At 39.1% G+C, this 14266-nt stretch overlaps 1 protein-coding gene across 7 annotated transcripts in view; it reads left to right on the top strand.

Annotated features, from left to right (window-relative positions):
- Positions 1-14266, top strand: part of GTF2I (general transcription factor IIi) — a 96085-nt gene that overhangs the window by 65841 nt on the left and 15978 nt on the right. For all 7 annotated transcript variants that reach the window (XM_060032220.1, XM_060032217.1, XM_060032219.1 and 4 more), the window contains 5 exons: positions 649-832; positions 4847-4905; positions 5693-5764; positions 10451-10634; positions 11643-11701. In XM_060032220.1, the coding sequence (XP_059888203.1) occupies positions 649-832; positions 4847-4905; positions 5693-5764; positions 10451-10634; positions 11643-11701 (558 nt within the window). The remainder of the gene's footprint in view (positions 1-648; positions 833-4846; positions 4906-5692; positions 5765-10450; positions 10635-11642; positions 11702-14266) is intronic.

Genomic DNA, 14266 nt, shown 5'->3' with positions numbered 1-14266 from the left:
GTTGGGTGAGAGGAATGCATTGTCTTAATCTCAGTTCCATTGTCACACCTAAAAACATTATACTGTTTAATACCCAGTGATATTTAAATGTCCCCTATTGTTTAGAAAAACTGACTCTTTGTAGTTTGTTTAATAAAACTATCAAAGTCTGTTCATTGTATTCGATTCTTAAGATTCCTTGTGCATTTGGCTTGTTGCAGTTGTTGTATTATTTTACTCTCGGTAAATGAATCTTAGAATTTTTACAGTTCAGAAAAATGTTCTGCTTCAGTTATTTTATTAAAAAATCCTTTTTACATGAACATTTATGTTTTTAAAATATTACTTCTCATTATATGCTGTATGTATTAGCTGAAATTAGCTGGTATATTTTTCTGGGGTCATTTATGGTTCAAATTTGAGTAGAAAGTCTGCCTATATCTACATTATTTCAAAATAATATATTATTTCATTGCAGTTTTGACTAAGTAGAGTGCTGGCATCTTTGGTGGTATTTTCCTCTTAGTTCTTCTGTACTATTTTGCTTCTGATGCAGTGATAATAAAAGTTACAAAGCAATATGTATGTATTCGATTATTATTCTATTCTACAAACTGTGCTTAATCCTTGTCATTTCATAATTTTCCCTTTCTCTTTTTACCCTTAAAGCTCAAGCTATAAAAGCCAAAGGTCCTGTGACGATCCCGTACCCTCTTTTCCAGTCCCACGTGGAAGATCTTTATGTAGAAGGACTTCCGGAAGGAATCCCTTTTAGAAGGCCATCTACTTACGGAATTCCTCGCCTTGAGAGGATATTACTTGCAAAGGAAAGGATTCGTTTTGTGATAAAGAAGTAAGACTCTTGGACTTTGGTCTTTGTTCTTGATTAGTGCATCTTTTTATGTTGTTGACAAATATTCACTAACCACTAGGGCTATATTTAAATTAAGTTTGAGTTATTATATGTTGTTTTATTTCTACTTTTCAATGTGTCTATGTCAGTTATGCCAGGGTTGGCTTTTGGAGTATGAACACCTGTCCATGCCTGACTGGCGTACCACTGTTATTTTCTTTTACAATTTTTCTCTACGTGTGCTAAAGAAAATACTGAAGTATCAGTGTCTTATTGTTTTAGGCCTGAATTTTAAAAACCATAGGTGGAAATAAAGTCGATTATAAAATAAAAATAAACAATAGAAGTAAGAATGAAAAGAAAAAAAGAGCAGAATGCTATAAATTCTTTAGCACTGACGTAAGGGTTGTAGCAAGGAGCTTTAAACAAAAATTTATGTGCAGCAATTGGAAGTGTAAATGCTTGCATTTAAAAATGGCAGCCACATCACACATTTCCATAATTTCTACTGACTAAAATTCTATTAAGATTACAATAAAAGTTTAAAAAAACTAAGAGGGCATATAACAACATTTCAGCAAATGTTGATATATGAAAACTTTCTAATTAGATGCATGAAGCAAGATGCATTTGTAAACAGGAACAATTGGAGAATAGTTGTCTAGGAAATTATCAAATATAATTGCTAAACTAAAATTTTCAATGCAAGGGCTAAAAGATTGTTAGTATTATAAATTGTAAAGATGATTGTGTATATGAGACATGAGAAAGGATATGAGAAGAAAACAAAGATATATACCTGGTCACATTTCATAAAGTTTCAGTGTCCTAAGGATAAAGGTAGAAATCATTAGGTTCTAGAGAATAAGACCATGTCATCATAAAGAATGAAAATCACGCAGATATCATATACTTGATTTGAGTAGTAATGGATGTAACGCTATTAAGTCATTCTTTCCAAGTTCGAATTGAAAATGATTTGAACCTTGAATTCTGTAGCCAAACACGCTTGAAAGCAAATAGAGATTGCAGCATGAAAGAGGTTGGGTAGCAGTTGGGATGTCTCCAGCACAAGTAACAAAAACCCTTATTCAAATTGGCTTGTTACAGTAAGATTCTTATCTCACGTAGCAAGGGGGTCAGAGATAGGATGATTAAAACAGTGATACTTGGCAGTCCAGTGGTTAAGACTGTGCGCTTTCACTGCAGGGGGCACAGGCTTGATCCCCCGTCAGGAACTAAGATCCCGCATGCCGCGGCCAAAAAAAAAAAGTTAAAAAAATTAGAAAATAAATAAAACAGTGATACTTGGGGCTCTGCTTCTGCTCCTTTCCAGATTCTTCCTTCCTTGTGTTGATAGTTTCCTTAGACTAGTGAGCTGGATGCCATAGTTCCAGAACTCACAGCCGGACATGTCTACTAGGAGGGACAGTAGCTACCTGTGTTTCTCTGAGAGAAGGAAACCTTGGAATATGGCCTTACTTCTCTTTGGTTAGGATTATGTCAAGTGCTTATTCCTCAGCCAGGCACAGGCATGGGAAAGATAGCACCATGATGGGTGTAGACCACGTAGTACTCACCTTTCAGTGAGTGGGGGCGGGGTTCACTTCCCCTGAATTACGTGGCTTTCATTTTAAGTTCTAATATGAATGGATCTTTTTGAGTCACGTGCATCTTATAACTGATTTAATTTTTTCCCACATATCTTTGGGCTATAAATAGTAAAGTCAATAACAGCAGAATGATAGTCATTTGCAGAAGTATTCGTGTTCATTTTTCTGGCAGTGCTCTGATACTGTTGAGAAAGTGGGGAAATTAACAAACACCTTGATCAAAGATTATAACCAAGCAGACTTGCCTCTGTATTGGTATTAAATAAGGGAATGATAGGACTTAACTAAGGATAAAAAGGACCCAAGAAATACCATAGGTAATAGGTGAGCTGTCCTCCACAGAGAAACTTGCTGCTAAGAGATATTTTTCTTTCAAATAAATTGTAGTTTGAAAGATTTTGTCCTCCATTTTTCTGTGAGCAATTCAAGTGAAACTCTCCTTACACAAGACAACGTGGTAGGCAGCCATGCAGACTAGCAGCATTGGCATCACCCGGGAGCTTTCAGAGACACCACATCTTAGATCCTACCTAGATCTACTGGACCCATCCTGCATGTGATGAGGATCCCAGATGATTCCAGTGCTCATTAAAGTTTGAGACACCCTGGTGTGGAGAACAAGCTTTGAAGTCAGAATAATAATAATGGCAATTCAGCCCGATGTGTCCAGTACAGTCAAGCACTTTATAAATCACCCACACTTTTTTTTAACAGATGAGGAAACAAGGCAATGAGAAGGAAGGAAGGAAGGAAGAAGGAAAGAAAGAATGAATGAATGAATATTTTGTAGTCTCTCATGAAATTGAATGGTAAACAAGAGAGGCTTGTTATAAAACCCTGACACCAGTCCTAGTCAGGAATCAAATAACCACTCCTTCCTCCCTGCATATTGATATATTAATAAGCCTGTTCTAAGAACACTTGTACTGTCATTTTCTTACAGTGCTTGCATTTTAATTTGTTAGAAGTTTTGAAAAAAATTTTTGAATGACTAAGGAAAACATACAAATAATTTTATAGATTTTGCTCATGGTTGCTCATCTTAAAGCATATAAAACTCTATCTTTGTGTATTTAAATGTTTGTGCAAGCTCACCACAAGGTACTCATGCTGTGCAGGTTCTGTTCAAGTCCTTTCGATGTCCTTATTTATGGGAAGCCATCTCTCACATTTGGAAGGGACTTTGTAAGCCTTTCCCCAAAGGTTAATGTGGTTAGTCTTGATAAACAGAAACTAGGATGTTTACTTAGAAGGGTAATGCTATACTTCAGCAAATGTTTTATTTCACAGCTCTTCCATTGACTTAACCCTATATTAGTTTCTAACATTTTCAAGATTATGGTTAATATATGGCCATGATTCTCTGTGATCTCAGTCTCCCCCGCCTTCCCTGTTACTTCAGGATATTACAACAAAATAGAGTGAGGCGGGATACATACGTTAGATTGTAAAAATTCTGTGGGGTGTTTGTGTATTCCGAAGAAGTTTTTAAAAGCATGTATACCGTCCTGCAAATGTTAATTTTGAAATATATATGGTTTTTATAACCAGATTATAGATGGGTTTTTTTTGTTGTTGTTGTTTTTTTTTTTTTTTTTGCGGTACGTGGGCCTCTCACTGTTGTGGCCTCTCGTGTTGCGGAGCACAGGCTCCGGACGCGCAGGCTCAGCGGCCATGGCTCACGGGCCCAGCCGCTCCGCGGCATGTGGGATCTTCCCGGACCGGGGCACGAACCCGTGTCCCCTGCCTCGGCAGGCGGACTCTCAACCATTGCGCCACCAGGGAAGCCCCTATAGATGTTTTTAAGTAAGGTGGTCTTGAATGTTATGTAAAATTGAAGACTCCCAGTTAAAATTTTTGCAGTTTGCTTCCTTTGGTATTATGCTTTTTTTTTTGCGGTACGCAGGCCTCTTACTGTTGTGGCCTCTCCCGTTGCGGAGCACAGGCTCCGGACGCGCAGGCTCAGCGGCCGTGGCTCACGGGCCCAGCCACTCCGCGGCATGTGAGATCTTCCCGGACCGGGGCATGGACCTGTGTCCCCTGCATCGGCAGGCTGACTCTCAACCACCGCGCCACCAGGGAAGCCCTGGTGTTATGCTTTTAAGAAATATCTTTGATTTGCAAAGTTTACTCTGTGTGTGTGAGTGTGTGTGTGTATGTGTCTGTGTGTACGCGCGCACGTATACACACACTCCGTGAAGCACATTATGAAGCCATTTGCAGTTACCATTTGGTTTTATTACTCTGGAAATCTCAAGAAATTAGGATTTAGTTGTGCTCAAGAGTTCAGGCTGTCTTTTAAAAACTGGCTTTGATGACTGAATATGACATAAGTACTAGTAGTTATTACTTTTGCTGAATATTGTCTGGTAAATATTTAGTAATTTTTCTCACCTTTCAGACATGAACTTTTGAATTCAACACGTGAAGACTTACAGCTTGATAAACCAGCTTCAGGAGGTAGGTCTCCAGACTTGTGTCAAATAGTAGGTCAAATCAGAACATGATGTACAAGGAATATTGTCCAGGATTCTCTAGAATAATAAACCCATTTTGTTTTTAATAACCCATTATAAATAAATGTAAACATCACATTTCTGGATAAACTATAAAAGGACCATGTCTGTTCTATGTTTGAGATACAAAATTTTTCTGGCATAATGTATTGAACAGTTTATTATCCTAGTCTGTAGTATCCTAGTCTGTATTAGTATCAGTTGAATGATCATCCATCATTATACCCAGGAGTTAAAAAGACTTATTTCTTAGAGTACGTAGCCATGGGCATCATCACTTGTTGGTTAGATGTATTTTGAAGGAAATCCAATCATGATCTGTTCTCTTAGTTGCTTTTGCTCTGGAGTGGAGGGAGTAGGGTGGGGATATAAAATGGAAATTGCATCACTTAGAGTTGGTGTAATGAAAGGATTGCCAGCATTATTGTGGCCCCAAATTTATCATCACAAAAATCACCTGCTAGCTGATCTTGAGTAAAATGAATTCTATTTCCTAGCTTCAGTGGTGACACTTTCAATTTATCTCTGTAAAATCACTATTGTGAATTTTCATTTTGTTATTGTTTTGTTCTTACACATTTTATTCAATGTCAGCACTGTTTTAATAAACACATTCTAAAATCTTAGAAGTAATTTTAGTTAGAACAGAAAAACAATACCACCTATTTAGTAACATTTAATAATTTATTAATGTCATCAAATTGAAGAATTTGTGTATATTACCCTTACAGTAAAAGAAGAGTGGTATGCCAGAATCACTAAGTTACGAAAGATGGTAGATCAGCTTTTCTGCAAAAAATTTGGTAAGTTTAATTTTCCCCCCTAGCTAAAGTATATTACAGAATAACTTTTCCAGATTTTGCTTTAAGAAAGTAAATACAATGGATGACTCATTTCCAGTTTCCTTTATTGTTGCTTTTTTAACGTATACTATGAAAAGTTTTAAATCTGTACAGAAGGGAAGAGAATATTGTAATGAAAACCCACGTACTCTTGACTAAGTTATTTATACCGTGTACAGGTTATTCGGCACAGGGCATTTCACAGTTTGGGAATCCTTTTGTCTTCGTACCTTTTAATGGTGTACCACAGTGGCATCTAGGGGACCACCAGTAGCAGTGTGTCCCTGGAAGGCAGGCTGCTGCTTAGCAGTGTTTCGGTTGTCTTGTTTGTAGTGCTTGCTGTGCTTGCATCCCTAAACACTTAAAATACTCAGGTTTGGTTTATCATTGCAACATCTTTTGTTACCAGAAGTAACTCCCTTGCTTTATTGTACTTTTCAGCAGTGTTCAACATAGTTGTCTTATTTTTTTTCTTTCTTAAGCTTTTTTTTTTTTTTCTCTTAAGCATTTTAAACTATTCTTACGGGAAGTTTCAAACGTTATTGACTCTTGGTTTGTTCCTGGGTTTCTTCATGTCTTATTGGCTGTCCTCTTCATTCTCTTGTTGGTACCTCCCTTGAGTCCATTCTTTAAATCTTGGGGTGCTACTCTACAGCTCAGTCCTGAGCCCTCCACAGATAGTCCCACTCTTATCTTAAAAATAGAGTGTTGTCTATATTCCCGATGACTTTCACATTCAAGTTTCTAGCCCTCTCACACCACACCTTTATATTCACCCAGCCGTTTGACAGCTCTTCAGACTTCACGGGTCCTAGATAGAGTCCTTGATTCCCCCTCCAGCATGTTCCTTTCCCAGTCCTCCCAGTGGCACCACACTCTACGTAGGCTTCCAAGCCAGACCCCCTAGCGGTCACGCTTGATTTCTTCATTTCCACAAGGCCTCCTGCTGACTCTACATTTAAAACACACTGCAAATCCATATCTTTTTCTTCTTCACTGCTGTCTGTCACTGTAGTCAAAGTCAATGCCCCAAAGCAGCCAGATTTTACTGCCTACCCTTCTAACATAAACCACGAAGCACACTGTATGTCATCACCCTTTAATTTTTCTTAAAGCACTAATGGCTACCTTTTTCCTTCCACTACAACACAGTTCAAACAGCAGCCCAGATCTTGTCTCTCTTGGCTATTAGTAGAACAGTGCTTGGGCAGATACTCAACAAATACTGAATGGACCAGTGTCATTAAAAATTACTCAGAAGGGGGCTTCCCTGGTGGCGCAGTGGTTGAGAGTCCGCCTGCCGATGCAGGGGACGCGGGTTCGTGCCCCGGTCCGGGAGGATCCCACATGCCGCAGAGCGGCTGGGCCCGTGAGCCATGGCCGCTGAGCCTGCGCGTCCGGAGCCTGTGCTCCGCAACGGGAGAGGCCACAGCAGTGAGAGGCCCGCATACCGCAAAAAAAAAAAAATTACTCAGAAGGACTTCCCTGGAGGGCCAGTGGTTAAGACTGTGCCCTTCCAAAGCAGGGGGCACGGGTTAGATCCCTGGTCAGGGAACTAAGATCACACATGCCCCTCGGCAAACAAACAAATAAATAAAAGTGTGACTCAAAAAAATTTTTTTTAATTAAATAAAAATACATGGAACAGTTTTTAAAAATTACTGAGAAATTCCTGAGCCTTGAGAAGAAGTCAGAGTGTAAGTTTTTCCTCATCAATATCCTTGACCACCGAACATGAATGTAGGACCTTAATGAAAATGTATCTCCTCGTACATCTGGTCAGAAATCAGCTAATGAACAATAAACTAGAGAATCTTCACCACTTTAAAAATCATTATATTTCCAAGACATTTAGTGAAATAAGATTATGAACCTTATTTGTCATTTGAGATGCCACCATAGTGTCATCATAATCGTAATTCATGAGTAGCTGACATAGGATAATGTGCATCTGCATTAACAGGCTTAAACTTTGGCCTCACATTTAGTTCTAGAAATTCAGCCTGGGGTAAGAAGCAGCCAATCCTATTAGATCATGGGTGCCTGCCAGCCAGCCATGGCACCCATGACTTTTCCCTCATGGAAGGAGAAAGCTGTGTGTGAGATAGTGTACGCATAGAGAGAAAAATTGGCCTGTAGAAAGTATTTTCTCATTGTATCAGAGCTAAGAAAATAGATAACTCCTATGTATTGTTACGTTACAAACAGCAAAATCCTGCTTGTGGCCTCAGGTGGGTCATTTGGGACTGGAGTCACTTTAGAGAGTGAGAAGCCAGCAGATTGGTGCTTTCTTTAAGGTTACTGAAAGGGAAAGAAGAAAACATAAGATTGTCTGTCATATCAGACACAAGTCTTGAAAGTTGTATAGCAGCAGCAGCAGAGTCATTCAGCACCTGTGAACCCCCTAAGTGTCAGGTGCTAAGAACTCAGCAGCACAGAGGATGGTGAATGCTTCCCCTGGGAAGCATTCATTTATAACTTGGGGAAATATGCATAGCAAAGCAACCAGTAAATATGCAGTATATTAGAAGGTGTTAAGTGTTCAGGAAAAAATTAAGCAAAATGAGGGGGATAGGGAGACAGAGGGTTGGTTACTTAATATAGGGGAGACCTCGTAGATGATGTGATGAACACTAATGCACTTGGCCTTCCTCTTTTCTGTAACTTGTGCTGTTTCCCTCTCAATTCCAACAGTTTGGTTCTTTTTTATTTTATAGAAAGTTTGTTAGAATTAGGATTTTGTTCTTTTTTGTTATATTTAACAGAATAATTACAATTAATATTACTCCCAGGTGTGAGTGTGAAAGCCTTTACCATATTTTAAAAGAGAATATTTCTTTTCACAGCCATGATCTAAATTACATTGTATTTGTTTTTTCAAATACACACTCCTTACTGTTATCAAAGAGATCCTATACTTGAGCCCTTCAGATTTGGTGCTAATGAAATGAAGGAAGAAATTAAGACAGAAGGCCTTTGAATTTGAGAGGAAAGTCAAACTAACAATCAAAGAAATGCAGATGCTTCAAGGAGCCACTCTTTTTTCAACCATCAGATTGTAAAATGTTTAAATGTAACTCAGAATACGAGGGAGACCATAAGTGCTGATACTTTGTAAATTGTTTGGATCTTTCTTCTTACAAGCTCTGTTTGGATGTGGCTTCATAGTGGGGGTTAGTAATTACATTTTTACATTTTAAAATTTCAATGCCACACCTATTCAAAAGTAGAAAAATAGTACAATGCATTCCCATATACCGATTTTTATAATCAGTGATGTTTAAGATTTTCCACATTTTGTTCATCCTTTCCTCTTTCATTCCCCTTGTAGGAATTTAATAAAGCATATCACAGGCATGGTGTCATTTTCCTTGTTCAGTGTGCGCCATTGAACAACACTTTTATTTATATTATTTTATTTTTGGCTGTGTTGGGTCTTCGTTGCTGCGTGTGCGCTTTCATTGGTTGTGGCAAGCAGGGGCTACTCTTCGTTATGGTGCACAGGCTTCTCACTGTGGTGGCTTCTCTTGTTGCAGAGCATGGGCTCTAGGTGCACGGGCTTCAGTAGTTGTGGCACACGGGCTCAGTAGTTGTGGTGCACGGGCTTAGTTGCTTCACAGCATGTGGGATCTTCCTAGACCAGGGATCGAACCCGTGTCCCCTGCGTTGGCAGGTGGATTCCCAGCCACTGCGCCACCAGAGAAGTCCCAACATTAACGTTTTAAATACAGTCACAGTGTCCTCATCACACACTTGACAGAATTAACAGTCTCTTTGCTCTTACCCAGTCCTTCATTGAGTTTCCTCATTTATCTGAAAAGTATCTTCTAAGTTTTTGCTTCGAACCTGGATTTAAACAATAAAGTTTCGTGCCTTAATTTTGCTTGATATGTCTCTTTTAATCTAAACCAGCCTCTGCTTACTATTTTTATTTGTCATTCCATGAATTATTTCCTTGGAAAATGGTACACTGATGAGGTTTGAGGGGTAAAGAACAGTAATCTGATGGTTGCAATACAGGTAGAAGTATAGCCTGAAGTAAGTTAGTGTGCAAGAGCCATAAAAAGTTTATTGTACTCATGAAGCATTAAGTAGCAAAATTCTGCCTCCGGATATTTGAAAAAGTAGTATTTAAGTTGCACTCTTTATTGTTGGTCATGATTTTCTTCTTTTTATTTATTCTCAAAGATACTGAGAATTTTAAAAATAAGATCTTAGAGGGACTTCCCTGGTGGTCCAGTGGCTAAGACTCCACGCTCCCAATGCACGGGGCCCGGGTTCGATCCCTGGTCAGGGAACTAGGTCCCACATGCATGCTGCAACTAAAGATCCCGCATGCCGCAACTGAGACCCAGCGCAGCCAAATAAATATCTTTTAAAAAAGAATACATAAAAATAAGATCTTAGAGCTATTACAATGGCCTTAGTATCAGGAAACTTAAATTCACCAAAAGTTACTTCTTGATCATGGGTCATTTAATATTTGCATTTGCTGTATTAAGTCTATTTCAGTAGTTGCTGTTGATATTTTCAGAGTATACTTCGCTTTTTAAAAAGTTGACATATACTTTGCTATGGATTGTAATAAAATACGATTTCAGCAGAAACTTAATCTCCAGTCTTTTGTATTGCTTTTCTTCTGTAAAGCTGAAGCCTTAGGGAGCACCGAAGCCAAGGCTGTACCTTACCAGAAGTTTGAAGCACATCCTCATGACCTCTATGTGGAAGGACTACCAGAAAACATTCCTTTTAGAAGTCCCTCGTGGTATGGAATCCCAAGGCTGGAAAAAATTATTCAAGTGGGCAATCGAATTAAATTTGTTATTAAAAGGTAGGATTATAATTTGCAGAAACAAATTTAATGTTGTCATTAAGAAAAAATTAATTTTATAAAAATGGGCTTTTCCCCTTCCCAGTTGGACTTACTCTCCATATTTAAGATTAAGGTATTACATTTAGATTCATTTTTTGAGCAAGTGTCTATGCAGTGCCAGGCACCAGATGTACAAAATTGGGTGCACCAGGAATCCTGTCCTTGGGAGGCTTATTATATAGATCAGTGCAGTAAAGTGCTACTTGAACACTTTAGGGGAGAAGGCAAGGGTGGCATGCAGTTTGGTCACTTGTGCATAGAGAACGCAAGAAGGGGGTTCAAATAAAGGAAGTAACATAGGTAGGTAGGCGCAGGGAGGTGTCAGATGTACTCGAATGTTCGGCTAACCACACCATTCTGTATGGAAGGATTGATGACCTTGAGGGTATAGCATGATAGACAGACTGAGGTGGCCCAGTGGAGGAAGGCTTTCTGTCCTTTGCAATCAGCAGAGTATTGAAGGGGTTTTAAAGCTGATTCCTCTTAAAATAATTTGAATTGGACCTTAAGAGGGTTATTTTGGCTTGAGTTTGAAGGCTAGCAGAATGGGTAATTTGAGGGCAGGGAGTGGGAACAGAAGGCCCATTTAATAAAGAAGAATTATCGTTGGGACAGAATTTGTTTGCTGTTTGGGGGTTGTGCATTTGTGTGTCTGTTTGTTGGGACATGCTTTAGGGTGACATAGCTAGATATATCTACCTGTATTGTGCTCTAGTTCATCTCAAGTTTCAGAAACAGGAGGTCGAACTGCTTTGGGGCAAAACACAACTGTTTTGCACAAGTTAAGCTTAAAATTCCTTTGAGGACATACAGGTGGTTCCACCTGAATCTTTGTAAATTGCTACTTTAAGAATAATTAAAGTCACCAAAATGATATTGTCACTGCAAATGAAGGTGGAGTGAACCACACTGGAAATTAAAGTGGGCTTAAATGCTCTCATCCTGATGTCAATTGTATTTTTACAGACCAGAGCTCCTGACTCACAGCACTACTGAAGTTACTCAGCCAAGAACGAATACACCAGGTAAGATAGTTGTGAAATCCTTCTTAAAAGCTTAAGTAAGTAGTTTCTAAGCTTTTATTAATCTTTTAAAGCCATGGAATTCCTCTTTTTTCTCCCTTCCACCCAAAAAGTCTTTTGTGGAAGGTCAATACAGGCACTCCTTGATTTATCCACATGAACATAAGCAGTCTGGGGGGAGCTCGAGCTTCGGATTGAGACCGGTGGTATTTAGTAGAAATAGAACGTGCGTCACAAATGCAAGCCATATATGTCATGTAAAATTTTCTAGTAGCCAAATCTGTTTTTCATCCTGTAATCAACATAAATACATGATGAGTTAGTTTACATTTTTCATTTCATTTATCTACATTCTTTATTTGAAACTCTGGTGTGTATTATACACTTACAGCACATCTTAATTCAAGTAGCGACATTTCAGGTTGCCCACATGTGGCTAATGTGCCAGACCATGCAGATGTAGGCCTTAATCTATTCACAAGGACCTTGCTTTTAAAATGGCAAATGCTGTGATTGCAGCAGCTGTGCTGACATCATGCCCAATAGAAAAGAACTTTTTAAAAGTCTCGGTCTCAGTTGTCTGAATGGTTTTATTTTCTTTGAGGTATACGTGTGCCTTTATTTCTTTCCCATCTTTTTGTTTTCCATTCCATAATGTCAGAAAAAGTGACCACAACTTGTAGATCTTCTACAACCTTAGGAACTTCTATTGCTAAGAACCAGTGGGTGTTTCTGAATTGTTGCAGTTAATCTTTTCCCTCCCTCTCTCCCCTGCTCCCTCCCTCCCTCCCTCCCTCCCTCCCTCCTTCCTTCCTTCCTTTTCTTTCATTTTTTGCAGTTAATCAGTTTTGTAAATGCTAAGGTGAACTACTATACAGGAGGGGTTATTTGTCTGAACTGTAATACTGATTCTTGAGCTTTTAGGGTACCTGGAGGCAACCGGTGAAGGTCACCAGTATGCCAAATAGATTGTATATAATCTTTTGTTTATCATGGCATGAGAAGTATTTGAGAAATACTGTACTAGGGAAACAGACTATCTTGTGCCCAGAATCCTGCCGGGGAGAAGACAGAGTTGAGGCTTAACTTCTCAGGCTGAGCAGCAACATTAACCCAGCAAACTCCCCAGAGTGCTTTTGATCTAGGCAAAGAAACAAAATATTGGCGACAAATTGAAGATTGGACATGACAGACTTTGCTAAGCAAAATAATGCAAAGAAAACTATTCCCAAAGGTAGTGCTTTAACATGCATTAGTCTGAGTATGATGAAAGTCTATGTAGGAGTCTTTGTTTCGCAAGACAGACCTCAAGTTCAAGCTTGTGATTAATGTGATCACTGCTTTTATTAGGAGCAATTCTAATAATGACTGCAAATTGAGGATGTGAAACATGTATTATTGGAACGATCTTTAGGCACCATACAAGTTACTCCGAGGATTTAGTAATATTTTCAGTAGTACTTGATCTGCTGTTTTCTAGCATAGATGGTTACGGGCCTATTATCAAAAGACTCTCCATTCTCCCAATTATTAACAATGCTTGGCCTTCTACCATTCGTAGAAGACCTTGGAAAGAATCAAAGGTTGTCCTTCTTCATTGCAACAAAATGTTACTGGGTCTGCCAGTCACCTAGGCGTTAGTCTTGCCGGGCCAGTTCAAGTCCCAGCATACCTGACAGAAGAATTGTATTAGTCCTTGCCATCAGAGACGTCTGCTTAACTCTGAGGTAACAGTTGTATGCTTAAACACACGTGGGTGCACTTTGTTCTCAATTTGGTAAAAGGTAGATGTCACATGTGAGAAAGTTGGGGCACTAGCCAGATAGCTGAGCTTTGAAGGGGAAGAATGAGAAGGTACTTGGTTCTTGTGTAGAATGGTACAGAGATCTTTTTGTATTAGAGCAGCAAATACCAGAGAAGGAAGTGCAGGGTGAGGCAGAAGGGCTGACTGAGCACCAGGTTAACAGAAGCCCTTTACCTCGGAGAAGGAGAGTCTAGATATTGTTATAGTAATATTCAAATTTGGTTTATACCAGACTGACTTCGTCTGGTCGAATGGCCGAGTTACCATATTAAACCCTTGAGATGCTGGGTTTTCTTTTAAAGAAAAGGTTTTAAAGTACTTTCACAGTAAAAGTAAAGTGGAAATGAAAGATTTTCTGAGGCTCCCAACCTTTAGCAGTATTTTCAGAACTTCTCCAACATTTCCTGTCGCCTTGTCCACAGACACAAATGGCTTTCACACGTGGTGCGATTCTTGCACTCTCTACCCTTTCCTCTTACTCTCTCTTTCCCTCCTTTCCTTATCCAATACCTCCAACCATCTTCCATTGTCTCCAAGTCTACCTCCGTCCTCTCCATCCTCAGCTCCAACAAACAAGCCCCGATTATCTGTCCAAGTAAGTGCCACCCTACGTGTCTTTTATAATAGCTTATTTTTTCTTTATTTTTATGTTGTATTTAAAAGGGGATGGTTATCTTATAAATGAGGGGTAAGGAAGTAAACTGGATTCTGGATGTGAGTAGTGCTGAGTGACAGCTCCCTAATCACTTTATCATTTATTTCTT

The sequence above is a fragment of the Delphinus delphis genome, chromosome 15, assembly GCF_949987515.2.
Source record: "Delphinus delphis chromosome 15, mDelDel1.2, whole genome shotgun sequence".
Taxonomy (NCBI): Eukaryota; Metazoa; Chordata; class Mammalia; order Artiodactyla; family Delphinidae; genus Delphinus; species Delphinus delphis.
The sequence above is the reverse complement of the archived record's forward strand: the minus strand, read 5'-3'. Positions and strand labels throughout refer to the sequence as shown.